Source organism: Sapajus apella, unplaced genomic scaffold (genome assembly GCF_009761245.1).
Source record: "Sapajus apella isolate SASKATOON/1434 unplaced genomic scaffold, GSC_monkey_1.0 scaffold12, whole genome shotgun sequence".
NCBI lineage: Eukaryota > Metazoa > Chordata > Mammalia > Primates > Cebidae > Sapajus > Sapajus apella.
Window position 1 is genome coordinate 36,501,496 of NW_022436952.1, and position 27,870 is coordinate 36,529,365.

A 27,870-nucleotide genomic window follows, 5' to 3' on the forward strand; every position below is an offset into this window, starting at 1 on the left:
AACCTCCCAGACTCAAGCAATCCTCCTACCTTAGCCTCCCAGGTAGCTGGGACTACGGGTGTGCACCACCACACCTGGTTAATATTTTATTATTTGTAGAGACAGACTCTTGCTATGTTGCCCAGGCGGGGCTCAAGCAATCCTCTTCCCAAAATGCTGGGATTACAAGCATGAGTCACTGTGCCCAACTTACTTACTTACTTACTTATTTAATAAAGACAAGGTCTCACAATGCGGCCCAGGCTAGTCTTGAACTCCTGGCCTCAAGTGATTCTCCCACCCTGGCCTCTCAAAATGTTGGGATTACAGGTATTAGCCACCATGCCTGGTCTAAAAATAGTTTTATATTTTTGTATTATATAAATTAGGTAATGTGAATATTCTGTATGGAAAATATGTCCTTAATTACATAGGAATAAACATTTGTTATACTGAGAAAAATTTAATAGAGTTAAAAATAAAAATTAATTTGGAAAAGACATTATAAAGTCATACATTCTGTTTATACTTTCTTTCATATATTCTTTTAACAGTATCAATGGTTTGGAGTTATATGTACCAAACTATGACCTATATGTAATACAACAGGCAATTATAATTCAAGGCATATTATATACAAATCTTTAACTTCTTTTCATCAGATTCTGTTTAGTTCTTTTGTTTTGGAACATACTATGAACATTAACACTCAACTCACAGACACTATGGCGCACTTACTAAGCATAAAGTACTGTGAAAGGTACTTTAAAAGATTCAGCAGGCTACTCTCACTGTATCATCATAGAGTAAGTGTCTAACAATGAGGATCTTTTTGTTCACTAACTAAATTCCACTAACTGGGATTCAAAACAAATGTCCACTGAAATTTTATAGCAATACTGAGGTACACTATATTTTCTGAACCTTAATCTAAAAGAAGTTAAAACCATTATCCTTTATGAGGTTCTAAAAAATGCTATAGTGTAGTAGAAAGTCCTACACTTAAAACCAAAAGACCTATGAACCAGACATGGAATCTTAAGCAAGCCAATTATTCACATTGAGCTGCTTTTTCCTTAACTATAATTTGAAAATAATGTTGTCTTCACTCCCTGCTAAGTATTAAATGTGAAAACATATGAAAGCAAGATGATAAAATATGATTTGTTACCATTTTTCTAACAACATATAAAACATATCCTATATATATAAGTAATATATAGCGCAGGAGAAAGGTTGGCTCCCCAAACATGGTAATGCAATTATTAGACACATCTTTCCTCATAGTCTTCTATCATATCTAACAAGTGGCCTGGTGGTAAACTCTGCTTCTCAACCAAAAAGAAAGCAATCAACATTCCAAGTTGTACTTTACCTAGTCATAAATTCCTCAAACTTTGAACTGGTAAGGTTAAGGCTGGACCAGTGTGTATCTGCCACAGGTTTGTGCTCTGGAGGACCCAGGTATGCAAGAAGTGTTGCCATCTTATCAAAAGGTCGTCTTCCAACAGCTTTATGATCCCTAGATATAGCAAACTACTTAGAAAAAAAGTAGCAGTTCACATTTAGCAGTATATATTTCTTTAACTTGTCACTGGTTGTTTTTCCTTTTACTGTCAGCTGGTGGTCTCTGTTGATTTGTAAACAGCAACAAAAAGACCTCAGGCCCATGTCTATTTCAATCCATTAATAATTCATAAAAGGTTAAAATGCCCTGTTGTTTAAACTCCCATCTCCCAATTGCTTAGCCTTAGCTCCATAGTCTGCTACTTTTCCCATGAAAGTACTAACCATTTTTATTGGCATTTAAAAATAATTTGGACTCATTTTTCCTTTGTAAGGAATGCCTCAAACACAGGAATTTGGTCTCTTTACAAATGTATATAACTAGATGGGATAGCAAGTAATTTATGTTACAAAAGAGACTAATAAGAGCTAATGAAACAATGCCCAAATTAATTTCAATTTTTAATTTTTTTTTTCTCTGAGACGGAGTTTCACTCTTGCGGCCCAGACTGGAGCTCAATGGCGTGATCTCAATTCACTGCAACTTCCACCTCCCAGGTTCAAGAGATTCTCCTGCCTCAGCCTCTCAAGTAGCTGGGATTATAGGCACCATGCCCAGCTAATTTTTGTGTTTTTAGTAGAGATGGGGTTTCACCATGTTGGCCAGGCTGGTCTTGAACTCTTGACCTCAGGTGATCTGCCCGACTCAGCCTCCCAAAGTGCTGAGATTAGAGGTGTGAGCCACAGTTCCAGGCCAGTATTTTCTATATAAAGCTTTATTTGCATATACTTAGAGTATCACAAATGAGTCCATCATAGAATTAAAACACTGACAATATTTTAATTACTAAACTCCTAAGAATTAGCTGTCCTTCAGATTCAAACGCCAACACTAATTTAAACTTCTTTGGGTCTATGACAATTTGCAAGCCATAAAAACCCAAAGAGCTAATTTGTGATTTTTTAACTTGACAAAAAAAAAATCATCATCATCATCATCATCATCATCACTGGAACCTAAGTAGGTTTGTTGACTTAATATGACTTAACCTTTTCTTTGTATTTTTTTTTTTTTTTTGAAAAAAGAGTCTTTCTCTTTCTAAACCATAATTCTTAGTCCAAGAAGGTGCCAAGTAAAAAGCACTATTCATGACCAATAATTTTATTAATCTAAATTTAAATGGAGAGTGTTCACTATCCCCATGACTGGGAAATCTTACCTGTTGCTGGAAAGATACTGGCCAATTTTCTCCTGATTGTTCCAGAGTAGACGATGTAAAGCAAGCACATTGCCATCACTGATGAAGGAAAGACTATGATTTACTGCATCACTTGTAGGACAATCAGATGCTATATCAAGGAAAAACCTTCAAAAACGCAAAATCATTAGAATTTCCAATACCAGATACAGCCAGACTTACGTTTGAATTAAATAAATATGATGTAACTTTGTGAAATAACTGAGATTACAAATATGAAGGGCTTGTTCACACAATGTGACTTGTCATTAGACAAAGCAAGACGGACAAGGAGAAAGTTCGCTTTCCATTTCTGATCCCTGGCACCAGCTTCAGAGTAGGCTTTGAAGTTAGAGAACAACAAAATTGAGATGGATAAAACTTTGGCAAGAGGCTACAGACAAGGAAATTTAAGGTCCAGACAAAAGACCTCCCAAAAATATATAGCCTGTTAGGTCAGAGCCAGGATTAAAACTTTGATCTTTTTAACTTTCTATGAGTATTCAGTCTGCCAGAATATGAATCCTGTGCTGATATTTACTCTCTTTCCAATATGGCTTGTACTTCAGCAGTACACCTTTTAAACTCCAATTTCCCTAACACGAAAAAGTCAGTAACAACTACAATGATGATAAGCTGGAAGAAAGGGTTATACAAGTCTAGTTTAGATGATGAGGATCAATTAGATTCACACTGCATGAAAAGCAGAATTCCAGACATAAATTTACAAAGCACTTTCTTATTAATTGTCTCGTTTTTTTTCCTCTAAAAACAACTCAGGCAAACAGTGTTTATCACTACTTTACAGATAAATCAATAACTCAGAGAAATAAAGTAAAATAGTTATGGAAATCCAGCAGAAAAGTTTTCTAAAATCAACATTCAGTTACTCATGAACAAAATCTTACACGTCTGCATTACTTGGTTTAAATAACATTTTAGTTTAGATACACTTCCAAATGTAAGTATCGCAAATATTCTAACATTAAAAAAAAATCCTTACTATACATCGTTATGTATTATCGATACCAGTTTGGTTTTAGTTTTAAATAAAAGGAATCCTACTTCTCCCTTTCTCCTTATTGTAACATCCTCAAATCCTTTATTTAACTAGACATGTCAAAAATCACTCGGTTTTCAAATATGAAAATCACTACCAAATTATAAAAAATATTAATTTATTTCATGACTTTTACAGTAAAATAAGACAAGTTATGTCTTGACCTAGAGCAGGAAGAGAAAAAACCTACACAGAAGCTTCATGTAAAACAAGTACATGGACTTAAATGAAACTGAAAATATTTGACTCAAACAGAGTAACTGAATACGTGGCAGGTAGCTTACCTTCGTGCTGCATCAAAGTTGCTTTTCACAAAATCATTGAAAGGCCGCATGTGCTCTTCTTTGGTGAAGAGAACATGATTGGCTATACTCTGAAGTATCTACACAATAAAACAGGGTTGTAAATAATCAGATTATTTATTGTATGAAGTCTATACATTAATATATTCTTTAAAAATATGAATTTTCTCATTGATAAAATTTCTGCTAGTAGTTAAAATCAATCACTCCTCATTCTATAAATTTTAGGTAGTGTTTCTATTCTTCCAAAATATAATTACTATATTTACATATAAAAATACATATTAAAATGTTTAATGTCTTTTAAAATAAAAAATCCTATAGCCTACTTTCTAGTCTGTTTCAGAATGTCTAGAATGATTACACAGATAATGATCTTCATAACACAAGACATTTACTGTAATAAAATGTTTTCTCATGAAAATAAGGTCCATCAGGTATCTAACTAATGAATTCCTTAGTAATTTAAACAAAATAAAACAAAAACACATAACTGAAAACCATAGGGAATTTAAAATATAAATGTAAGAGGAAGTACTATAAGAAAAGCTGAAAATTCAGTTGGGAGGGGAGTTTAAGATAGCTAGATTATCAAAATAATTCACCTTTGACATTAACTTCAAGCCCCTTTCGATTCTAGGTGGTGGCTTTTTATCTAAAATCCCTGCTTCATACGGTGAGACAATGGCAGGATTGATAAATCTGAGGAACATGGCACTTCCTACTGCACCAATGCTGTTCTGAGGGAAACGTTGGCTAACCACCTAAAAACAAGGAGTTGAGAATTGAGTATAAGGTTTGAATTAAAATAAGGACATGGGAACAAAGAGCTCAAAGATCAAACTTTGCACAAAAACTCTGAATCAATCAGTCCTCATGAATGACACACTTCTATCTTTTTCTTCTCCCAAAAATGAGAAAATAAAGTTTCCTCTTAATTTCAGTCTCGTATCATATTAAAGTACAACTCAGGTATCTCGGAGGAAAGAAAAACCTCATGGATGAGATGGGTAGACGAAACCTGAAAAAAGATCTCCATTGTATCATCACTTATACTGCAAGTTTGATAAGTAATGAAAGCAGACCAAATTTTTACACAAAGATGATCATAATTTACTAAAATTAACAGACATGAAAGTGTGGTTAACTTTATAAGGTGAAACCAAATTTTCAACAGCACACCCCCAAAACATCCTATACCTAATAGTACATATTTACATTTTGTTGTGTACCAGTTACAACTGAATTCAAGAAAAAATGCTTGCCATATACAAAACAAAATCTTAGATTCCCGAGGGGGGGGAACTTACTTACAAGCAATGTTATTGCCAGCTCCTTTTCTTCACAACTTCCTTTATAATATAAGGACCTACCTATTATTTAGACCATGGAGGGATGGGAATTCTTGGTTACCTAAAAGCAAAAAGGATCTCACCAGAAGAGAGAAACCCTATGTCTGCCTCAATTTATAATTGTCAAATAAAAAAAAAAATTTTAAGAATTCAAGAAATGGTTGTCCAGCCTGAAAAGCAATGTGAACCCAATATTTAAAGTGGACTTATTTTCCCTTTATGAAACATTCTACATTAAGATAAAGTAAAAGGTACCTTAGATTGAGGAGAGTGCTATAAAATTGGTTTAGCTCCCATACCTTCCTAGCATCCCTTGCTTTAAATCATGTTATATATGAAAATTATATTATTTTGCAATTTACATTTTTTATATATACTATATATATTTATTTTTAAAGAACATTTAACTTAACATTTTAATCTCTACAGCTAGTCTTGCTTAGTGTGGCTAACTGCTATTTAAAGTAGCAGTGACTATCCCTGGTAGTCTAGTGGTTAGGATTCGGCAAAAAAAATAAATAAATAAAAATAAAGTGGCAGTGATTACAAAGCTGTAGCATTCCACTCAATATTCTGTGATTCCAAGGATAAACCTTCATTTCAAAGGATATTGGTTTCAGGGGCGGGGGGCAGATTTACATGTGGAATATCACGTAACTATTTTTTTTCACAATGCCTCAATAAATCAATATTCCTGTCATAAATTCACATGGCTGACTCCAGATTAACTCTTGAAAGAACAGGGATTATTTCCCTTCAACCTGTTTAATGTAGTGCTTCATGGAGTCCACATTTTAAATTCGTTCATATCTGCTTATAATCTCAAAATAGCTTTCTATAATCAATAGGAAGTGGGTAAAAATTAGGTTTTAGAGAATAAAATATTTGTAAGAGGTGATAAAAGAGGTGAGTTGTAACTAATATAGTCCCGCCTTCAGGAACACTACACATAGTGCAGAAAGCTTTCTTTGTTACAGTGCTTACTGCATGAAGAACAACCTTAACACTTAAATAAGGGGAAACTGGTAAATGTGGCTAAATATAGCTGCTTTATTAAAATGACTTTAAAACCTAAATACTAGCTGAAATATATAAATTTAGTAGATATAGAAGTTTTAGCTAAAACTAAAGATATAGAGTTAAGAAAAAAATTCGAGTGCTTTGACTATTCTAGTGCAGTTCAACCTTCTGGGGACAAGGAACCTCTATGAAATCTGATAAAGGTTAGAAAAATGAATGTATGCATTCACACAGACAAACTTCTTCACATAATTTTAGAATATTCATAGACCATCATTGCTACTGAGCGGTTCTTTTAAAACTCCCAAATTTTAATCTTAAAACAGACAATTCTCTGACTGGGCATGGTGGCTCATGACTGTAATCCCAGCACTCTGGAAGGCCAAGGCAGATGGATTACTTGAGACTAGGATTTCGAGACCAGCCTGGCCAATATGGTGTAACCCCATCTCTACTAAAGATACAAAAATTAGCCAGGTGTGATGGCACACACCTGTAATCCCAGCTACTTGGGAGGCTGAGGCAGGAGAATTGCTTGAACCTGGGAGCTGGAGGTTGCAGTGAGCCATCTTGCCACTGCTCTCCCGCCTAACTGATAGAGAGACTGAGAAAGAAAGAAAAGAAAGAAAAGAAAGAAAAGAAAGAAAGAAAGGAAGGAAGGAAGGAAGGAAGGAAGGAAGGAAGGAAGGAAGGGAGGGAGGGAGGGAGGGAGGGAGGGAGGGGAAAAAAAGGCAGACAAAACAAACCTATAACATTTTAAAGCCTTTAAGGAGTGAGTTAGCAGGCAAGAAAAGGATTAAAAATTGCTTTATAATTATTTTAAAATAGATTGTTTTAAAAGAATTAGCACCTAATCAATTTAACCTATTAAAATCCTAAAATGGTTTTTAAAAAGCTAAAAGCCATAGTTTAATTTTAAAGAACCAGTTAGTTTATAAAATGTTAACCTGCTGTGAAACACATGGAGAGCTTTCAAAATACCTTTTTTTTTTTTTTTTTTTTTTTTTGAGACGGAGTTTTGGTTTTTTTTCCCCGGGCTGGGGGCCATGGGGGGGATCTCGGCTCACCGCAACCTCCGCCTCCTGGGTTCAGGCAATTCTCCTGCCTCAGCCTCCTGAGTAGCTGGGATTACAGGCACGCGCCACCACGCCCAGCTGATTTTTGTATTTTTAGTAGAGACGGGGTTTCACCATGTTGACCAGGATGGTCTCGATCTCTTGACCTCGTGATCCACCCACCTCGGCCTCCCAAAGTGCTGGGATTACAGGCGTGAGCCACCGCGCCCGGCCAAAATACTTTTTTTTTAATGCTAGTAAAATGAAGCACTGGGAGTGGAGAAGGAACAAGGAAATTGTAATGGTAATCATAACTGGATGAAACACTTTTTTGAAAGTAGCTATATTTACTGGTTTTCCCCAGGACAAAGGAGTTTTAAAGTGTGACTTATATTTACACTCTATTTATACTTAATGGTACTCAGCATCAGAATTTAACGCAAAGCTGATTGATTTCCCAAAAGAATATTGTAAAATTTACCAAAAAATCACATTTTTACCATCTTCCACATCTTTAAAAATAATTCACATCAAAACCCAAAATAGCCACACCTCAAGAACACATACTGTTTCATATATCAAATACATATATCTCACTGATGGCAGAATCAATGTAATTTTAGAACTAAAGACTGATTAAAAAACCAATATCAATGAAAATGCTATATAACAAGTTTCATAAGTCAGCTTATAAAAAGGACTGCTTTTTCCATTCACCATTAATTGACATCAATGTAATTTTACCTCATAATATATACACTCTCTAGCAGTTTTTTAATTCATAAAAATCTAATTTGGATCCAAAAGACATTCTGCACAAAAGGTCAAAGGTGGGCCTGTTTGTGTGTTGAGACCAGTTATCAGCCAAATGTCCCCTTCCTTCCGTTGGTAAAAGCTGAACTACATAATGCAAGTGCATGCAGTCATAAACTGCACTTCAGCAAGAGCATTACTACCCATACACGATTAGTTTACTGCATTCTCCCTGAGTTAGGCAGACAGTTAACTTCCAAAGTAAACCTCATTATACACTGTATGTTTGAGAATAATAAACAGTTAACTGTAATATGACGACACAGCTATATACTAGAAGCCAGATCTTCTCTCTGTATTTTACATATTCCAATCCATGATATGTATACCCGAAAAGAAAGTCAGCTTGCTCTTAAAGGAAGGATCATTACATTTTGTTAAAGCACACAACTTCATAAAACAACATTTTAAATTTATGAGTATACTGTCTTCATACTTTGGAATGTTCTCTGAAATATCTCAAATTACCAATTAGATTCCCCTTGTTTCCATGAGGAGCTCATATTACCTGTGCTGAGAAATACATTCCAAAACAGCATTACCCAGAAATTACAGAAAAAATTTTTTTGAAAATAACTCTAGTAGAAAAAAACATTTCAAGAAACAATTTTAGACAAAATCTTAATAAATAAAGCAATATTAGGAAGGCTAGAAAACATGCTCTAGAGAAACACGGAAAGCCTGAATTTTAATTATGTGATACACTACAAAATGGCATTAGTATAACACTGAACAAGAGTGTTAGAAGCAGCAAATTAATTTCAACGATGGTGTACATTGTTAAACTCACATATGCTGAGAATTAGAAGGCTGAAGCATTAGAAAGAAATGTCTTTATAATCCAATCAATGAAATCATAGCTAGTCAAATTTACTTAACATACTCAAAAACTTCAATGGATACAATAAAAGTGTATGTCTATAAATTTAAATTTTGATTTAAATTTTAAAAAATTTGTATTTAAAGCTTAGAAAATCTACATGTAAAGCTTAGAAACATATGTAAAGCTTTTTCTTTTTTATTTTTCTGGTTTTGTTTTTTTGGGGGGGGGGCAGACAGGGTCTTACTCTCTCACTCAAGTTGGAGTACAGTGGCACAATCATGGCTCACTGCAGCCTCAACTGCCTGGGTTCAAGCAATCCTCCTGCCTCAGCCTCCCAAGTAACTGGGACTACAGGAGTATACCACCTTGCCTGGCTTATTAAAAAAAATTATTTGTAGAGATGACTCACTATGTTGCCCAACCTGGTCTTGAATGCCTGGTCTCAAGAGATCCTCCCACCTTGGCCTCCCAAAGTGCTGGGATTACAGGTATGAGCCACTGTGCTCAGCCATAAAGCTTTATTATATGTAAAGTTCAGACAAGGAATAAAAGATAAAACCAGATGAAAACTGTATTCTAAATTATAACTTTTTAAGAAAACTACCTACCTGACTCCTAAAAGTTTTCTTTACATCTTACTCTACAATCATTTGGATTGTATGAACAAAGATAGGGCTCAGCCTGATAAGTCACACTGACAGATAACAATAAATATAAAATGAATGCATGTTACATTTTGGACAAATTCCATTAATTATAAGAAAATAATTACGAATCTCATAAATTTCTTCCTTTTAAATAAATTAGGGCAAGTACATAGAAGCTGATAGTATATTCACATTATGTTTGCAGAATGATGTGTTTTTCTACAAATTTGAACTCAGTTTTCTTTTATCTCAAAAGTACTATCTTATTTACTCATATTTTTTCTGAGATAAAAATAATTTTTTACCATTAAAATTTCTATTATCTATGCACAAATATCTAAATTATGACTGAAACTGCCTAGATAAAAAATATGAAGAGTAAAAAAAATAAAATTTAGCAACTTTTAGGTAAGGTTTAGAAAGTGACACTTTCCCACCATATACTTCTAACAATTAAGAAACACTGTCATATCTGGGAAAAGAAACCACTCACATTACCTGCAAACAAGAAGCAAGAATGAAGAGAGTCAGCATTTCCTAAGGCCTTGAAATTAAGTTTCTTTGTATTCATTTATAATTTAAAAAGTAACAATAAAATTAGACCAAAGATATCCAATGCAACAAATGTCCACAAATTGCCTTTGGGATAAATCAAACCAAAGGAACACAGAGAATGTTTCAATGTAACTTAATTCCAGGGTTAATTGAAATGAAAGCTATTTTGTGCCAGAATTAGTAGAATGATTTTACAGTGAAGGTCAAATAGGCTGAAGTGAAGATGTTCTTAACAAACAGCAAAAGATTTTTGTTTTGCTTTGAAAGAAACAGCTAATAAAAAGTTCTCCAAACTTACTGATTTTTTGTTTTCCTTTTTTTCTTTTACTGTAGCTTTATTCAGTAGGGAGTGGCAAGTTGCCTACAGAACAGAGATGAGCACAAACAAGTCACAGCACCGACTACATACAGCAACAAAAACAACGTTGGCTTGTACATAAAATTACACGATAAAATGTAACACAAATGGAATCAACAAAAAATTAGAAATCAACTGAATTTTGAGGAATGAATTTTAAATCTGGGTTTTAATTTTTATTACATTTTTAAGCCAAGCACTCAAACAGCAAGAAATGTTGAGATCCAATCATGTCTACTATTTCTGGCTATAAATCACAGAAAAACTCTCCCCAAGTGAATTTGAGGATATTAAATATTTACATTTTAGTTAATGCCTAGCTTTTGAGAAATTTAATATAAAATATTCATTACAAGTAGATCACACACTAAAAACATTTGTGTCTACATAATTTTTTTTCTTCATATGTAAAATTCTTCTCTGTGTATCCTTCAATTGACTTTCAGTTCTTTTTCCAATACCTGGCATTTAATTAAGATCCTATTGAATAAAGAAATAAAAATTATATGGATAAATATAAAACTTTACTTTAGAAATTCTGAATTAAGATCTCTCTCTCCCTAAAAAAGATTATTCTTAACATTTCACATATTTTTCAGTGTTTGCAGGCTACTTCCTGAAATGGTTCTAATCAGAGGAGGTTAAAAGTTCTGCAACATTTGGAAGAAGAAGGTTATCAGCTCAACTAGTAAAAAGCATTAATATTATTAAAGTGAAGAAACTGCAGAGAAAATTACAGAACAAAACTACAGGCCTGCTTAAAACTTTTCACATATTACAGGTGACCATTTATCAAAATGTCTCAAAAAAAAAGCCACCTAAAAAAACCCAAAACTCCAGAAACATATTGGTTTCATCTTTCAGAGCTTTTTCTAGACCAAAGAGTTCTTTCAAAATTAAAAGACCCTTGACTGGACTAGCCTAGGCAGAATAATTATTTTTAAAACATTTTAAAAACCAAGTCAGAATTATTTAATCCACAAATAGATGGCATTTTATTCTAGGAATTCTGGGCATCCAACACCATAACCCATAACTTGGGCTTAAAGTTAGTTAGTTAGACATCCATTCATCCACCCATCCATTCATCCATCTATCCATCCATCCATCCACCTATTCATCCATCCAAGCAGTTATTGGGCACCTACATGTCAGATACTATTTTAGGCATTGAGAAACAGCAGTAAAACAGGAAGACACAGTCCCTTAGCTCACAGAGCTTTGTTTCAAACTTCAGACTATATACAAATGCATTAGTAACCATGGTACATAACTATCATTTATAGCCTTAAAAATTTGTGTAAACTACTTCAGTTTAGAGAAGCAGATTTACTGAAAAAGGATGAGATTTATTTAGAATCGTAAATTAGTTCTTAGAATTCTCTCACCATAACATAAGAGAGTATCCACTCTGGGAATAATTTTATCCTAAGATCATCAGGAGAAGTGAAAACAACACATGAGAAAATGACTTAATTATAAATCTGACACATGTTCACAGTTGGCTATTCCTAAATAACCTTAATCCAGTCAACTAAGGAAGGAAGGTATATAAAGTAATAGAGCTGGTTAAAGCATAATCCGAAAAGGCTGAAAGGCCAAAATACAAACTCAAAAAAGGAGCTAAAACCCAGGGAAGTTTATTAGCTAGCAATATACCCACTTCGCTTTCAAAATTTCCCCAGTAGGTCCCAAAGCAGGAGCCACAGGACTACTATCCCTCCAAGCAGAACATGAAAGTACAAAGGTACTCTTCTGTTACCCTCAAAGGCAAAAGGGCAAAAAAAAAAAAAAAAAAGGCAAGAGGGAAGATGAATAAAAACGAAAAAGCAAACCAAAAGGAAAAAAAGCTAGGTTTGGGAAGGAGACTAAATAAAATACTATCTTGAGACCAAGGCTTTTTTCCTATCTTTCTAATCAGTAAATGTAAAATTCTCTGTTACCGGTTACTAATTAAAAAACAAATCCTTATTTAATAACAGCACAGCATGCTGTCTCTACTCTTCAATGATGCTAAGTTTATCCAATACTTAAAACAAGGCACTGTGATGCCACATTTAATTCACGTTTTTAAAGATAATTTTATGTGAAATTTTAACATAATAATCCAGGTTTGTTATGAAGATAATACAGGATATTTTATTGTGAAGTACCCTAAAAAGCACAACATGTAGTGTTTAATAATCACAACATACAGTATTTAAAAATCTATTTTCTATTTTCACTATTTTTCTCCTTTCCTAACTATGAAAGTTGGCAAGAATCTTGTTTACTTAGGTGGGAGGGATGAGAAAATTTATTTCTGCATTAAATATTTCCTAAGTACTAACTAAGTGCTAAGACTTGTTCCTTTTTACATTATCAGAATCATGGTCTCAAATTGGTCTCTAAGTTTGCTGATGATACAAAAAGATTTTTCTTTTAGGATGACAACCACATGAAGAAATTCTACTAAAATCTTCTAGACCATGTATTCATATAGTCAGTCCCCATTCACTTTTAACTAGCTAAAGTTAAAGCCACTGTAATTTTAGAAACCCATTTGCTCTCTGAAATCAGTTACTGCTAGGCCAACGAAGAAGCTGACCCAAACTATTTTTAATAGATTCTATTTCCCTGCCTGCCTAGTTTCATCAATAAAACAATTACTAAACAAACTTTAAAGAGAAACCTGAATAGAGCCCAAACTTAAGATATTCACTGTATTAAGTTTCATATTATAACTAAATCGCCTTTTAGACTCAGATTTAACTACTTGAAAAAATTATATAGGATTTTCCTAAGTTTTCTTGAGCCTTTTTGAAAAGGCAGAAAAGTCATGATAAATTAAGAGAGACAACGTTAAGTATGTTTCATCATCTATGTATACCATGAAAAGCTTTTTTATAGATAGAACAGATACATCTTTAAAAATAGCAATGGGGAAAAAATTCATATAGCGCAGCCTCAAACAGCTTTTAAAATGGTGATCTCACTGATGCTGTTAACGTCTCTAAGCAACTGAAGCCGTGTGTTAAAAAAACAAATGGCTGCGATGACTCTGCAAAGAGAGAGACACAAAGACATGGGTTTTGATAACTGTGTATTTCCCTTATACCCACCCCTACCCCAAATTCCAGACCCACTAATGTGTCTTCCAGAATCATAGTTTCCAAAAGCCTAATGTGCATTTGCAGGACCTCCCTTGGAATAAATTATTCCTAAAACTGCAATGTGCAATTCAAAAACACAGAGGGCGTAAAAGAATGCAGACCTAATTCCTCAAAAAGAAGGGCATGACTATGGATATCTTCTGAATCCAGAAGCATTACTTCAGTGCTCGTGTTAGAAAGTCTAATAATTTGGTCTGAATGATGATGCAGTATCTCTTTTAAGAAATATGCTACATAAAATAAACCGAACAATCAGTCTATCCTGGGAAAACCTGACATAATTATTATACATAAATGAAGAAACCAAAATTACAGATGATCAAGCAATTCAGAATGCAAAAGGCAAGAAGGATACCCACTTCAACTGTGAAACACCCTGAGAGTAATTTAGGTAATAGATAACAACAACAAAATCCATAATATGTTCTTTTCAGCCACATCCATCATATCCAATGGATTCAGTGCATTTTAAAACTTACTCTCAATGCAAGGAAAATTTAGTATTTTAAAGTATTCTCTTACTTGAAACGGTCGTCTAAGTAATATTTAAGCTTTTTTTCAAAGACAATTCCAATAACAATTCTCAATGTATTATTCATCCAAACTGACTCAGTATAATAGTTAATGACACACAATCAGCAGCTAGATCTTCTTTGATAAATAAAGCATTCTTCATAATTTAACTTTAGGTTAATAAAGGTAATCTCTAACTGTAAGCATACCTGGTATAAACAGTGGCACACACTTCGAAGTTGAGGGGGGAATTCTGAGGAGGAACTGATGATGGCATGGAAGAACTTTTCAGTCATCTGAAGGAGGTTCCGCTGGTTTTCCTCAAGGCTCTCCGATGGTTCTAACCTACAAAAAAAAAAAAAAAAAAAGAAAGAAAGAAAAAAAGAGAGAAAGAAAGATAAAATCACAACACTTTTGTTTAAAAAAAATAACAAAAATCACTTCTTAAAAAAGACTTTTTTTTTTTTGACCTGAGAATTATAAGCTTTAAAAAGAGACTCTTTTACAGACATTAAGCCAAATGCAATGTGGTGACTTAGCTGGAATCTTTAAACAACCAACTATAAAAGAGACAACTTCGACAGGGTGCCGTGGCTCACACCTGCAATCCCATCACTTTGGCGGCCAAGGCTGGCACATCATTTGAGGTCAGGAGTTCGAGACCAGCCTGGCCAACATGGTGAAACCGCATCTCTACTAAAAATACAAAAATTAGTCGGGTGCCTGTAATCCCAGCTACTCCGGAGGCTGAGGCAGGAGAATCGCTTGAATCTGGGAGGTGGAGGCTGCAGTGTGCCAAGATCACACTGCTGTACTCTAGCCTGGATGCCAGAGCAAGGCTGCACCTCAAGAAAAAAAAAAAAGGCAACTTTGAGGTAACTGAAAAAAATTTAACAGAAAACTAATCTTAGATCTATTATTCACTATTATTAATTTTAATTTGTGTGGAAATACTCAGGCTTCATGTGTATTTAAGTCTGTATCTGTTAGAAACATGATCTTAGATATGCTTTAAAATACCCAAGCAAAAAAAAAAGGGAGAAAGGGGACAGATACAACAAGAATAGCATTTATTCTTCCAATTCACAATCCTCTATATGTGTATATGCCCATATGAAAAAATTAACACACACATATGAATAACGTAGGTTTTTTTTTGTTTTTTGTTTTTTTTTTTGAGACAGAGTCTCACCCTGTTGCCCAGGATAGAGTGTAGTGGCACAGTTTCAGCTCACCGCAACCTCCACCTCCCGGGTTCAAGACATTCTCCTGCCTCAGCTTCCTGAGTAGCTGGGATTACAGGTGTCCGCCACCATGCCCAGCTAATTTTTGTATTGTTAGTAGAAACGGAGTTTCACCATGTTGGTCAGGCTGGTCTTGAACTCCTGACCTCAAGTGATCTACCCGCCTTGGCCTCCCAAAGTGCTGGGATTACAGGTGTAAGACACTGTCGCCTGGCTGAATGATGTAGGTTTTTAATTTTCTCATCAATAGTAACAAAATGCAACTTTCATCTTTCACTCTACTTTTTTGTATTTATCCATGTTGATACAGGAAGACATAGTTCACTTTACTGCATAACAGTCTATTGTATACTATGACTTATCTATTCTCTAATTAAGGAACATTAAAAATTTTTCACCTTTATAGATACCATTGCAATGAACATCTTGCACATATGTAAGATTTGTCTAAGCTGGGAGTGGTGGCTCATGCCTATAATCCCAGCACTTTGGGAGGCTGAGGCAGGTGGATCATGAGGTCAAGAGTTCAAGATCAGCCTGACCAACATGGTGAAACCCATCTCTATTAAAAATACAAAAATTAGCCAGGCATGCTGGTGCATGCCTGTGGTCCCAACTACTCAGGAGGTTGAGGCAGGAGAATCGCTTGAACCCAGGAGGTGGAGGTTGTAGTAAGCTGAGAACGTGCCACTGCACTCCAGTCTGGGCGACAGAGCGAGACTCCATCTCAAAAACAAACAAACAAACAAACAAACAAAAAGTTTGTCTAAGGCAGCTATCTAAAAATGAAACTTCTGAGTTATTGAGTATATGCAAATTTAACTTTACTAGATATTGCCAAATAGCTCTAAAACTAGTACTGTATAAGAATTCTTATTCCCCTCCAATCTAGTAGGGGGGAAAAACACGCGGTAGCTCATGTTTTTAACTTTATTTCCACAATTCCTACTAAAGTTAGACATGCGTTTATATATTTTCTGGCCATTCAGGTTCGTTTCACATCCAGTCTGACATTTCTAATGGCTAGATGTCCCCTCCTCACTGGTATCTAAACATTAGTATGCCCCAAATTAACTGACTTTTCCTTGTCCTCTTATGTCTTACCTTGTGCTCCATGTTATCAATAGCATTATCACTTTATCATATCATTCAGGCAATCTCTCATGTCATTTCTTCCTGCTCTACTTCATTATTCCCTGTATCCAATCAGTGGTGCTAACCCTTACCAGTACCACCTCTAAGCTCTGGTGTGGCAATTAAAGGAAGAGATTCTGCAGGCACACTTACTAGGTTTAAATTTCAGCTCTATCAGTTACGGATCATTACGAGCTTGGTCACAATCCCTTAATTCTCTGGGTGTCATTTTTTCTCATTAATAAGACAGGCATAATAATGCCTACTTTAAGGAGTTTAAATTTTGCCCAATAGCAATCAAATCCTCCAACCTTTACTCTCCAACTAGCCTATTCTGATCTCTCAAAAGACATCCCTTATGAAACTTACCACTTACCTGTTACGTGTTTTATCCCTCTTACTAAACTGTAACCTTCTGAAGGAAGTATTTACCTTTAACCCCTGAAGACTGGCACTGTGCCTTACGACAAAAAGTACTGAGTAAATATTTGTTTTTAATAGCTTAGCTAGTAATTTTGCTTCTGTATTAATCAACATATTACAGAAATGCTTTGGACACATATCATTGCTTTAAATTTCTTAGAGTTTACTGTGTGGCACAGCATATGAATACAGTAAGTTCATAAATCAGTAAGGACTGCAAGGCAGGAGATATTTCATTGAACAGGTGAGTTCTAAAGGAGGCACAGAATTTGCATAGACAAAAGTAAGGATATTTCAGAAAGAGAAAGTAGGTAGGGCAGGTACTCAATTCAATCCACTAAACATTTATTGCACATCTACTATTTGCTATCTTAGTGTCAGGTGCTGAGGATTCAACAATAATTGTCTTTTGACCTTTTCAAAAAGGGGAAAGACATATATACCAGGTATTCCACACTAGGTACTGAAAACAATAATTCAAGGATATTGTGATAAATACATATTTGGTTTCTGCTCCTGGTTCCTAGCACACGCTCTTAAAATCCTTGGAATCTCTGGAAGTGATGAGTGTCTTTGTATGATAATGAGATGACTGGTGGCTGGGAGGCCCTACATAGCTTCAAGATGGGGCTAGTCACCAGAAAGACCAAGTTACACAATTAGAGGGTTGAGACTTTCAGCCCCACTCCCAACCTCCAGGGAGAGGAGAGAGGCTGAAGGTTGAGCTTATCACCAATGACCCATAATCTAATCAATCATGGCTATGTAACGAGGCCACCATAAAAACCCAAAGGACAGAATTTTAAGAGCTTCCAGGTTATCGAACACACTGAGGTGCCTGGAAGGTGATGCAGCTGGAGACAGCATGGAAGCTCCGAGCCCCTTCCCACATGCCTTGCCCTATGTGCATCTTTTCCATCTGGCTGTTCATCTGTATCCTTTGTGATATCCTTTACAGGAAATAGGCAACAGAAGTAAAGTATCCCTCTGAGTTCTGTGAGCCATTCTAGCAAATTATTCTAACTCAAGGTGAGGTGGTAAGACGCATAGGTAACACTGGCATGTGAAGTGGTGGCAATCTTACTCAGCCCTTATCCTATGGAAAATCTGATGCTATCTCCAGGTAGACAGTGACATGGTTGAACTGAATCACAGGACACCTGGTTGGTATCCACTGGAGAATTACTTGGTGTGTGGAGAAACAACCACCACATATGGAGACTGTGTTAAGTGGAAGTAGAGAATTAAAAAGTTTGTTTATTCCTTTACAGATATAAAAGACAAAACAGCGAGACAGCGGGGGAGTGGGGAGGTTGGGGAGGGATAACATGGGGAGAAATGCCAGATATAGGTGACGGGGGGATGGAGGCAGCAAACCACCTTGCCATGTATATACCTATGCAACAATCCTGCATGATCTTTACATGTACCCCAGAACCTAAAGTACAATTAAAAAAAAAAAAGACAAAATAGCAAAGCAGAGATAGACAATGATAAATTCATCATAGTTCATGGCTGTTAGGAAGCCAGAGGAGGAAAATGAACTTGCAATATGTGGCTAATAGAAGAGACTATCTAAATATGGAGATTACATGCATGGAGAACAGTTAAGAAGTTACAATAGTAATTCAAATCTTAGATATGAATGAGAAGATTAACAATTTCTTTAACAAAGCTCAAAGAGACTGCTGGAAACCCTGATGACTGTCTACTTTGCGGGAATTTTTCTTTTCTTTTTTTTTTTTTTTTTTTGGAGTCAGCATAGCAGGTACACTGCAGTCCATTTCAGGTTTCCCTCTAAAACAATACATTTTAGCCACAGTGGTCTCTTGCTTCCCACATGCCAATGGTAACCTGTTGAATATTCTACTAATTCTGAACTACAGTGAACATTTGTGTTCAATTATTCAAGTGTTCCTGTGTATAAAACTTTTCCCTCAGCTTGATTTTCAAAGAACCAGCTTTGGAATTAGAGGTGGAGCAAGGTGGCTAAATGGAAGCCTCCGGGGATCATCCCCCCATAGGAACACCAACTTGAACAATCATCCACACAAAAGCATCTGCATAAGAACTGAAAATCAGGTGAGTGATCATAATACCTGGTCTTAACATCATATTAAGGAAAGAGGCATTGAAGCAGGTAAGAAAAACTGTTTTGAATGACCTATACCACCCTTCCCTCATCTCCCTGCAGTGGCCATATGGCGTGCAAAGATAATCTGCATTTGGGCGACGGAGAGTGCAGTGATGATGGGACTTTGCATTGGAACTCAATGCTGCTCTGTCATAGCAGAAAGCAACATGGGGCCGAACTCAGCTGGTACTCACGGATGAAGAACTTAGAACGGACCTAGCCAGATGTAAATCATCCACTCTAGCTATTGAAACCTGAGTTCCAGCAAGGCCCACCACCAAGAGCTAAAGTGCCCTGAGGTCCTAAAGGAACTTGAAAGGCAGTGTAGACCCATAAAGACTGCAGTTTCTGGGTAAGTGCTGGTGCTGTGCTGGATTCAGAGCCAGTGCACTTGGGGTACACACAACCTAGTGAGACAGCCAGGGCAGACAAGGGAATGCTGACGTCACCCCTCTCCCAAACTCAGGCAGCTCAGTTCACAGCTCCAGGAGAGACTCTGTTCAAATACAGGAGTGGAGAGAGTAAAGAAGACCTTGTCTTGCAACTACCAGCTCAGCCACAGTAGGAAAAGGCACCAGGCAGACTCCTGAGGCCCCCATTCCAGGCCCTAGCTCCCGGACGACATTCCTAAACAAACTTTGAGGCAGGACAGAATCTGCTGCCTTGAAAGGACAGACCTAGTCCTGGCAGAGCTCATCACACCTACTGAATAAAGAGCCTTGGCCCCTGAATAAGCAGCAGGGATAGCTGGGCAGTACTTGCTGTGGGCCTTGGGTGAGTCCTGGAGACACGCTGGCTTCAGGTGTGACCCAGCACATTACCAACTGTGGTAGCTATGGGAGAGACCCCTTCTGATTGAGGAAAGAAGAGAGAAGAATAAAGGGGACTCTGGGTTGCACCATGGGTACCAGCTTGATGCAGTGGGGTAGAGAACCAAGTGGGCTCCTGGGGTCCCAGATTCCAGGCCTTGGCTCCTCGACAACTTTTGTGGACTTGCCCTAGGTTAGAGGGGAGCCCAGTGGCCTTAAGGGAGAGACTTAAACTGGCAGCATTCACCACAGGCTGACTGAAGAGGCTTTGGACCTTGAGTGCACATCAGTGGTAGTCGGGCAGCACTCACCATGGGCCTGGGGTGGTGGTGGCCATGGGAAAAGATTCCTCTGCTTGAAAAAAGGAGAAGAGTGGGAAGGACTTAGTTTTACAGCTTGGGTACTAGCTTAGCACTTAGCCACAGTGGAACAGAGCTCCAGGTAGATCTCTAATGTTCCCAGCTCTAGACACTGGCTCCTGGGTGGCATCTCTGGACCCATGGAGAACTCATTGCCTGAAGGGAAGGACACAAGCCTGGCTGGGTTTGACACCTGCTGATTGTAGAGCCCTTGGGCCTTGAGTGAACATAGGTGGTAGTCAGGCAGCAGTACTGCAGGCCTTGGGCAAAATCCACTGTAGTCCCAGTGGTGGTGGCTACAGGGCTGCTTGTGTCACCTCTCCCCCAGCTCCAGGCACACAGAGACAGAGAGACAGAGAGACTGACTCTGTTTAGAGGAAAAGTAAGGGAAGAGAACAAGAGTCTCTGTCTGATAACCCAGGGAATTCTCCAGGATCTTACCCAAGACCACCAAGGTGGTACCTCTATGAGTCTACAAGAGCAACAGCATTACTGGACTTGGGAAGAGTCACAATGTTATTGGGCTTGGAGTGTCCCCTAAAGCAGATACAGCTGCAGTGATCAAAGACTTAGACAACAACACCCAAGTGCCTTCAAATACTTGGAAAGCCTTCCCCAGAAGGGTGGGTATAAACAAGCCCAGACTACAAAGACTACAAAAATACCTAATTCTTCAATGCCCAGACACCAATGAACATCCATACGCATCAAGACCATCCAGAAAAACGTGACCCACCAAACGAATTAAATAAGGCACCAGGGATCAATCCTGAAGAGACGGAGATATGTGCCCTCTCGGACCGAGAATTCAAAATAGCTGTTTTGAGGAAGCTCAAGGAAATCCATGATAAAATGAAGAAAAAATTCAAAATCCTACCAGATAAATTTAACAAAGAGACTGAAACAATTACAAAGAACAAGGCAGAAATTCTGGAGATGAAAAATGCAACCGACATACTGAAGAACAATCAGAGTCTCTTAAAAGCAAAATTGATCCAGCAGAAGAATTAGAGAGCTTGAAGACAGCCTATTTGAAAATACACAGTTAGAGGAGACAAAAGAAAAAAAGAATAAAAAAGAATGAAGAATGCTTACAAGATCTTGTAAACAACCTCAAAAGAGCAAACCTAAGAGTTACTGGCCTTAAAGAGTAGGTAGAGAGAGCAGTAGAAAGTTTATTCAAAGAGATAATAACAGAGAACTTCTGAAACCTAGAGAAAGATATATATCAATATTCAGATTCAAGAAGGTTATAGAACACCAAACAGATTTAAACCAAGAAGACTAACTCAAGGTATTTAATAATCAAACTCCCAAGGTCAAGGATAAAGAAAGGATCCTAAAAGCAACAAGAGAAAAACAAATAGCATATAATGGAGCTCTAATACATCTGGCACCAGATTTCTCAGTGGAAACCTTACAGGCCAGGAGAGAGTGGCATGATATATTTCAAGTGCTAAAGAAAAAAATTTCTACCCTAGAACAGTATATCCAGTGAAAATATCCTTCAAATATGAAGGAGAAATAAAGACTTTCCTAAACAAAAGCTGAGGGATTTTATCAATGCCACACCTGTCCTAGAAGAAATGCCACAGGGAGTTCTTCAATCAAAAGGAAAAGGATATTAACAAGCAGTAAGAAATCATTTGAAGATACAAAACTCACTGGTAATAGTAAATACACAGAATATTATGATGCTGTAATTGTGATATGAACTACTATCTTGAGAAGACTAAAAAATGAACCTTTTAAAAATAATAACTACAGCTTTTGAAGACACATAGTATAATAAGGTACACAAACAACAAAAAGTTAAAAAGTAGGGGGATTAAGTTAAAGTGTAGAGTTTTTATTAGTTTTCTTTTTGCTTGTTTGCTGCTTTATGCAATCACTGCTAACTTGTCATCAGCCTAAAATAATGGCTCATAAAATATTATTGGAAAGCCTCATGGTAACCTCAAATCAAAAACATATAACAGAGGCACAAAAAATAAAAAGCAAGAAATGAAAACATGCCACCTGTGAAATTCACTTTTACTAATGGGAAGACAGAAGAAAGAAAAAGAGGAAGAGAAGACCATAAAACAACCAGAAAACATGTAACAAAATAGCAGGAGTAAGTCCTTTTCAACAGTAACACTGAATGTAAATGAACTAAATTCTCCAATTAAAAGACATAAGAGTGGCTGAATGGATTACAACAAACAAACAAAACTCAAGACTCAACAATCTGTTGCCTACAAGAAACAGACTTCACCTAGGATAAACACAGACTGAAAATGAAGGGATGAAAAAAGATATTCCATGGCTGTGTATGGTGGCTCACACCCGTAATCCCAGCACTCTGGGAGACCAAGGTGGGTGGATTGCTTGAGATGAGGAGTTTGAGACCAGCCCGACCAACATGGTGAAACCCCATCTCTACTAAAAATACAAAATTAGCCAGGCATGGTGGCAGGCACCTGTAATCCCAGCTACTCAGAAGGCTGAGGCAGGAGAATCACTTGAACCCAGGAGGCAGAGATTGCTGTGAGCCAAGATTGCGCTTTGCACTCCAGCCTGGGGACAGAGCAAGAGTGCGTCTGGGAAAAAAAAAAAAAAAAAAAGACACAAATGGCAAACAGGCACATGAAAAGGTGCTCAACATCACTGATCATCAGAGGAATGCATATCGAAACTACAATGAGACCTCACGTCACCCTAGTTAAAATGGCTTTTATCCAAAAGACAGGCAATAACAAATGGCAACAAGGAGAAAAGTGAGAAAAGGGAACCCTCATACACAGTTGGCAGGAATGTAAATTAGTATAATACGATGGAGGACCATTTGGAGGTTCCTCAAAAACTAAAAATAAAACTACCATATGATCCAGAAATCTCACTGCTAGGTATATACCGAAAAGAAAGGAAATCAGTATATTGAAGAGATATCTGCACTCCCATGTTTGTTGCAGCACTATTTACAATAGCCAAAATTTGGAAGCAACTTCAGTGTTCATCAGCAAACAAACGGATAAAGAAAATGTGGGACATATGCACAATGGAGTACTATTCAGACAGAAAATTATGAGATCCTGTCATTTGCAACAATATGGATGGAACTGGAGGTTATGATGTTAAGTGAAAAGCCAGGCAAAGAAATATAACTTCGTATGCTCTCACTTATTGTGGAGGCTAAATAAATGAAAACTATTGAACTCATGAAGATAGACAGTAAAATGATAGTTACCCAGAGGCTGGGAAGTGTAGTGGGGAATGGGAAAGAGGAAAGTGGAGATAGTTAATATGTACAGAAGTGTATGAATAAGATCTGGCTATTTGATAGCACAAGGTGACTGCAGTCAACAAGAATTTACTGTATATTTAAAAATCACGAAAAGGGTATAATTGGATTGTTCATAACATAAAGAAAGCTGGGCATGATGGCTCACACCTGTAATCCCAACACTTTGGGAGGCCAAGACAGGCAGATCACCTGAGGTCAGGAGTTTGAGACCAGCCTGGCCAACATGGTAAAGCCTCGTCTCCACTAAAAATACAAAAATTAGCTGGGTGTGGTGGCGGGCACCTGTAATCCCAGCTTCTCGGGAGGTTGAGGTAAGAGAATTGCTTGAACTCGGAAGGTGGAGATTACAGTGAGCCAAGATAGCACCACTGCACTCCAGCCTGGGTAACAAGAGCAAAACTCTGTCTCAAAAAAAAAAAAAAAAAAAAAAAAAAGAAAGGATATGTGCTTGAGGTGATAGACACCCCATTTACCCTGAAGTGACTGTTACACACTGTATGTATCAAAATATTTCATGTACCCCATAAATATACATACTATGTACTCACAAAATATAAAAATTAAAAAATAAAAAGGTCCAGTTTTGGGTTTCATTACTTTTTTTTCTATTGTTTTCCTATTTTTAATTTCATTGATTTCTGATTTTTCCCCCTTCTTGCTTTAGGTATTGCTCTTCTTTCTCAAGTTTTCTAAGGTGAGAACTCAGATCATTCATTTTAGATTTTCCTTTCTAACATAACATTTAACACTGTAAGTTTCCCTCAAGCAACTGCCTTTATTACAGCCCACAAATTTTGACAAGGTGTATCTTCATATTCATTTAGTTTTTGCTCGTCTTTGCATTTCAGTTTGAAAGCTTCTCTTGATTTAACTTCAAATTCACTGATTCTTTCCTCAGTGGTGCGCACACTACTGATAAGCCTATCAAAGGAATTCTCCCTGTTAACAGCTTTTTCCTCTAGCATTCTCTTGATTCTTAGTTTCCATGTCTCTGCCTACATTACCCATCTGTTCTTACATACTGTCCATTTTCCATTAAACCCCTTAGCATATTAGTTATTTTAAATCCCCAGTATGACAATTCCAAAATTCCAATACATCTTGCCACATCCGAGTCTGAGTCAGGCTTGCTTTGTCTTCTCAGACTGATTTTTCGTCTTGGTTAGCATGCATTGTAATTTTTTGTTGAAAGCCAGACAAGATGTATTGGGTAACAGGAGCTGAGGTAAACAGACCTTTAGTGTGAGGGATTCTGTTAATGCCCAGAAGTTGGGTTATGTTTAATGTCTGCTGTAGCTGTAGCTGTCCATTTCCTCCAATGCGCTTATTTTTGTCTGTTTTATTGTCTCTAGGTTTCCCCGTTAATAGGGATATTGGGGAAGGGAAGTACTCTATAATCTGATTATATCTCCATTGTTTTATTGGGCCAAATTCCTTAAAGTGTGACCTGCAAAGAGTTTCTTAGCCTTTTTTCTCCTCTTCTTACAGAAATGCTAGAGGGGGCTGGAGGTGGTTAACAGAATTCTAAGTCAAATAAAGCTCTGATAAAGTAATTTCTCCTAAGGGCAGACCTTTGTTAGGGATAACAGAACACTGTGGGCATATTTTTAAATGGATACTTTTCCCCCCTCCCTGCAAAGCATAAGGATTTTTCTTCTATCTTCACCATGACAGCCTGGTGAGACTTCTGGAGGTAAAACTCACAAAGGTGCAGGAGTTCTTGTAAGACTAGGCCCCCAGGAGTGTTAAATGCTCAGTCTTCAGCAATTCATCAATTAAGATCTAAGCTTTCCTACCAGTTACCGGCTCCAGAAGCTTCTTCTCCTGTTAAGCCATGATTCTCTGTATTTACCTGTGTGTTCAGTTTTTGGAGTGGACCTAAATTCTCCGATGGATCTAAGAGCTACTGATTTTCAGTTTTTCAGCTTTTTTTCATGTTGTGAACATGGGAGTGTTGACCTTCAAGCTCTTTACATGTCAGACTGGCCTCAGTCTGATTTTAAGCAACCTGAGTATTGTTTGCCATCTAGTTCTCTTATCTGGACCACAGCACTTTGTATAGTAGATTTATTTGAGGCAGTTAGTTCACTCTCTCACTAAGTAATTCTTTAATCTTTAGAAAGTAAAATTGCTTAATAAGATTCAATAAAGTTGTAGGGCACAAAATTAACATAATAATCAGTAATAATGTATTATATATACTTGATAATTGTTAAAAAAAAAAAAAAAAAAAAGGAGACATGACAAGTTGTCAAGAAAAAAAACTGAAAGTGCTTAATGGCAAGAAAATACGAGGCTTTAAAAAGCATTGCTTTGGCCAGGCACAGTGGCTTACATCTGTAATCCCAACACTTTAGGAGGTCATGGTGGGTGGATCTCTTGGGTCCAGGAGTTTGAGACCGGCCTGGGCAACATAGCAAAACCTCATCTCTACCAAAATACAAAAATTAGCCCTGTGTGGTGGTGCAAGCCTGTAATCCCAGCTACTTGGGAGGCTGAGGTGGGGGGATCACTTGAGTCTTGGGCAGGAAAGTTGCAGTGAGCCGAGATGGTGCCACCACACTCCAGCCTGGGTGACAGAGTGAGATCCTATCTCAAAAAAAATAATAGTAGAGCAGGGGTGGGGGCTAAAAAAATAAAATAAAATAAATAATAAATAAATAAAAATATAAAATATTGCTCTTAAGTTTTTAACTATTTTAACAAAAATTGGCTTAGTGCTGGAGTTCTGAATAGATATTACAGTTGATACTTCAGCAAATGCAGAGCCATAAATATCAACTAATATACAGTTGCCAAATAATAATTATTTAGGAAGAAACCAACCATCAAGAAGCTCTGAACTTAAAAGTAAAAAATAAAGTTCTAACTGAAAGAAAAGAACATCTTACCATGTGGCTTAGAAAAAGCAAATGTAAGATACTCAGTTAAAATTCATTCATTTAACAAATATTTGTAAAATGTTCACTCTAAGGCAGATACCATGCTAAATACTCATGGAAAGATATAAAGATGTAAAAATGTATAAGAGCCAACAGTCTAGAGGGGAGCTAAACTCATAAAATAAATTGTCTCAATTGTTACAATGGTAGTATGCAGAACAGAACAAAGCATATTTTTTTGTTTGTGGGTAGTGTATATATGGGTAGTATCTGGTAACAGGCAGAGAAAGCTTCACAGAAATGGTGGTTTAAACTGCACTCTGGGCTGGATGTGGTGGCTCACACCTGTAAGCCCAGCACTTTTGGAGGCCAAGGCAGGTGGATCACCTGAGGTCAGGAGTTCAAGACTAGCCTGGCCAATATGGTGAAATACCACACTAAAAATACAAAAAAAGAAAAAAAAAATAGCTGGGCATGGTGGTGTGCGCCTTTAATCCCAGCTACTCAGGAGGCTGAGGCAGGAGAATCGCATGAACCCAGGAGGTAAAGGTTGCAGTAAGCCAAGACCACACCACTGCACTCCAGCCTGGACAGTAGAGTGAGACACTGTCTTAAATTAAAAAAAGAAATGAAAAATAAATAAACTGCACCCAGCATTACCTTTCAGCCTCTTTCCTTTCTCCTAAGTCATACCTCCTAATAGAAGAAGTGAGTTAGCATACGCATGCAAGTGACTGTATATGAAAATGTAAATGCATGGAAAAAGGACAGAGGAACAGACTTAACTAGTAACAGTCTCTGGAGGTGGAAGTCAAAGACACTTTTCTCCAGTCTGTCCCTGGATCTAAGGCAAAAAAAAAAGGATAGCTAAAAAAAAAATGTACATATATCATTAAAGAAAAGTGTATATGCATATAACTTTTATAATTAAAAACTAATTTTAATGATCAAAGGCAGAAATTATAAGGGCCTTGCTTCATGCAGTGCTAGTAAAAAAAAAAAAAGCAGTTTTATGTGAAAAGATGACAAACCTGGTAGGATCCACTTCAAAGCTAACATGTTGCCAATCAGAGGATGTGATCACAATTCGTAATAAAGGATCCAGGAGTTTTTGTAGATAGGTAGCACCATATACCTATAGAAATGCATGAGTAGGAGTTTATTATATCTGCTACATATATTTTACCTTAAAAGAAGACAGTCAGCTCTGCACAATCTGTACATTA

At 36.8% G+C, this 27,870-nt stretch overlaps 1 protein-coding gene across 11 annotated transcripts in view; it reads right to left on the minus strand.

Annotated features, from left to right (window-relative positions):
- The window catches only part of NF1 (neurofibromin 1), a 306,641-nt gene that overhangs the window by 111,779 nt on the left and 166,992 nt on the right, over positions 1 to 27,870 (minus strand). For 8 of the 11 annotated variants that reach the window (XM_032280968.1, XM_032280967.1, XM_032280963.1 and 5 more), the window contains 7 exons: positions 27,676 to 27,779; positions 14,583 to 14,718; positions 10,649 to 10,711; positions 4,691 to 4,849; positions 4,068 to 4,165; positions 2,706 to 2,852; positions 1,355 to 1,501 (listed from right to left, as the gene is read on the minus strand). In XM_032280968.1, the coding sequence (XP_032136859.1) occupies positions 1,355 to 1,501; positions 2,706 to 2,852; positions 4,068 to 4,165; positions 4,691 to 4,849; positions 10,649 to 10,711; positions 14,583 to 14,718; positions 27,676 to 27,779 (854 nt within the window). The remainder of the gene's footprint in view (positions 1 to 1,354; positions 1,502 to 2,705; positions 2,853 to 4,067; positions 4,166 to 4,690; positions 4,850 to 10,648; positions 10,712 to 14,582; positions 14,719 to 27,675; positions 27,780 to 27,870) is intronic. The other 3 variants (XM_032280970.1, XM_032280969.1, XM_032280966.1) reach the window with 1 other exon arrangement.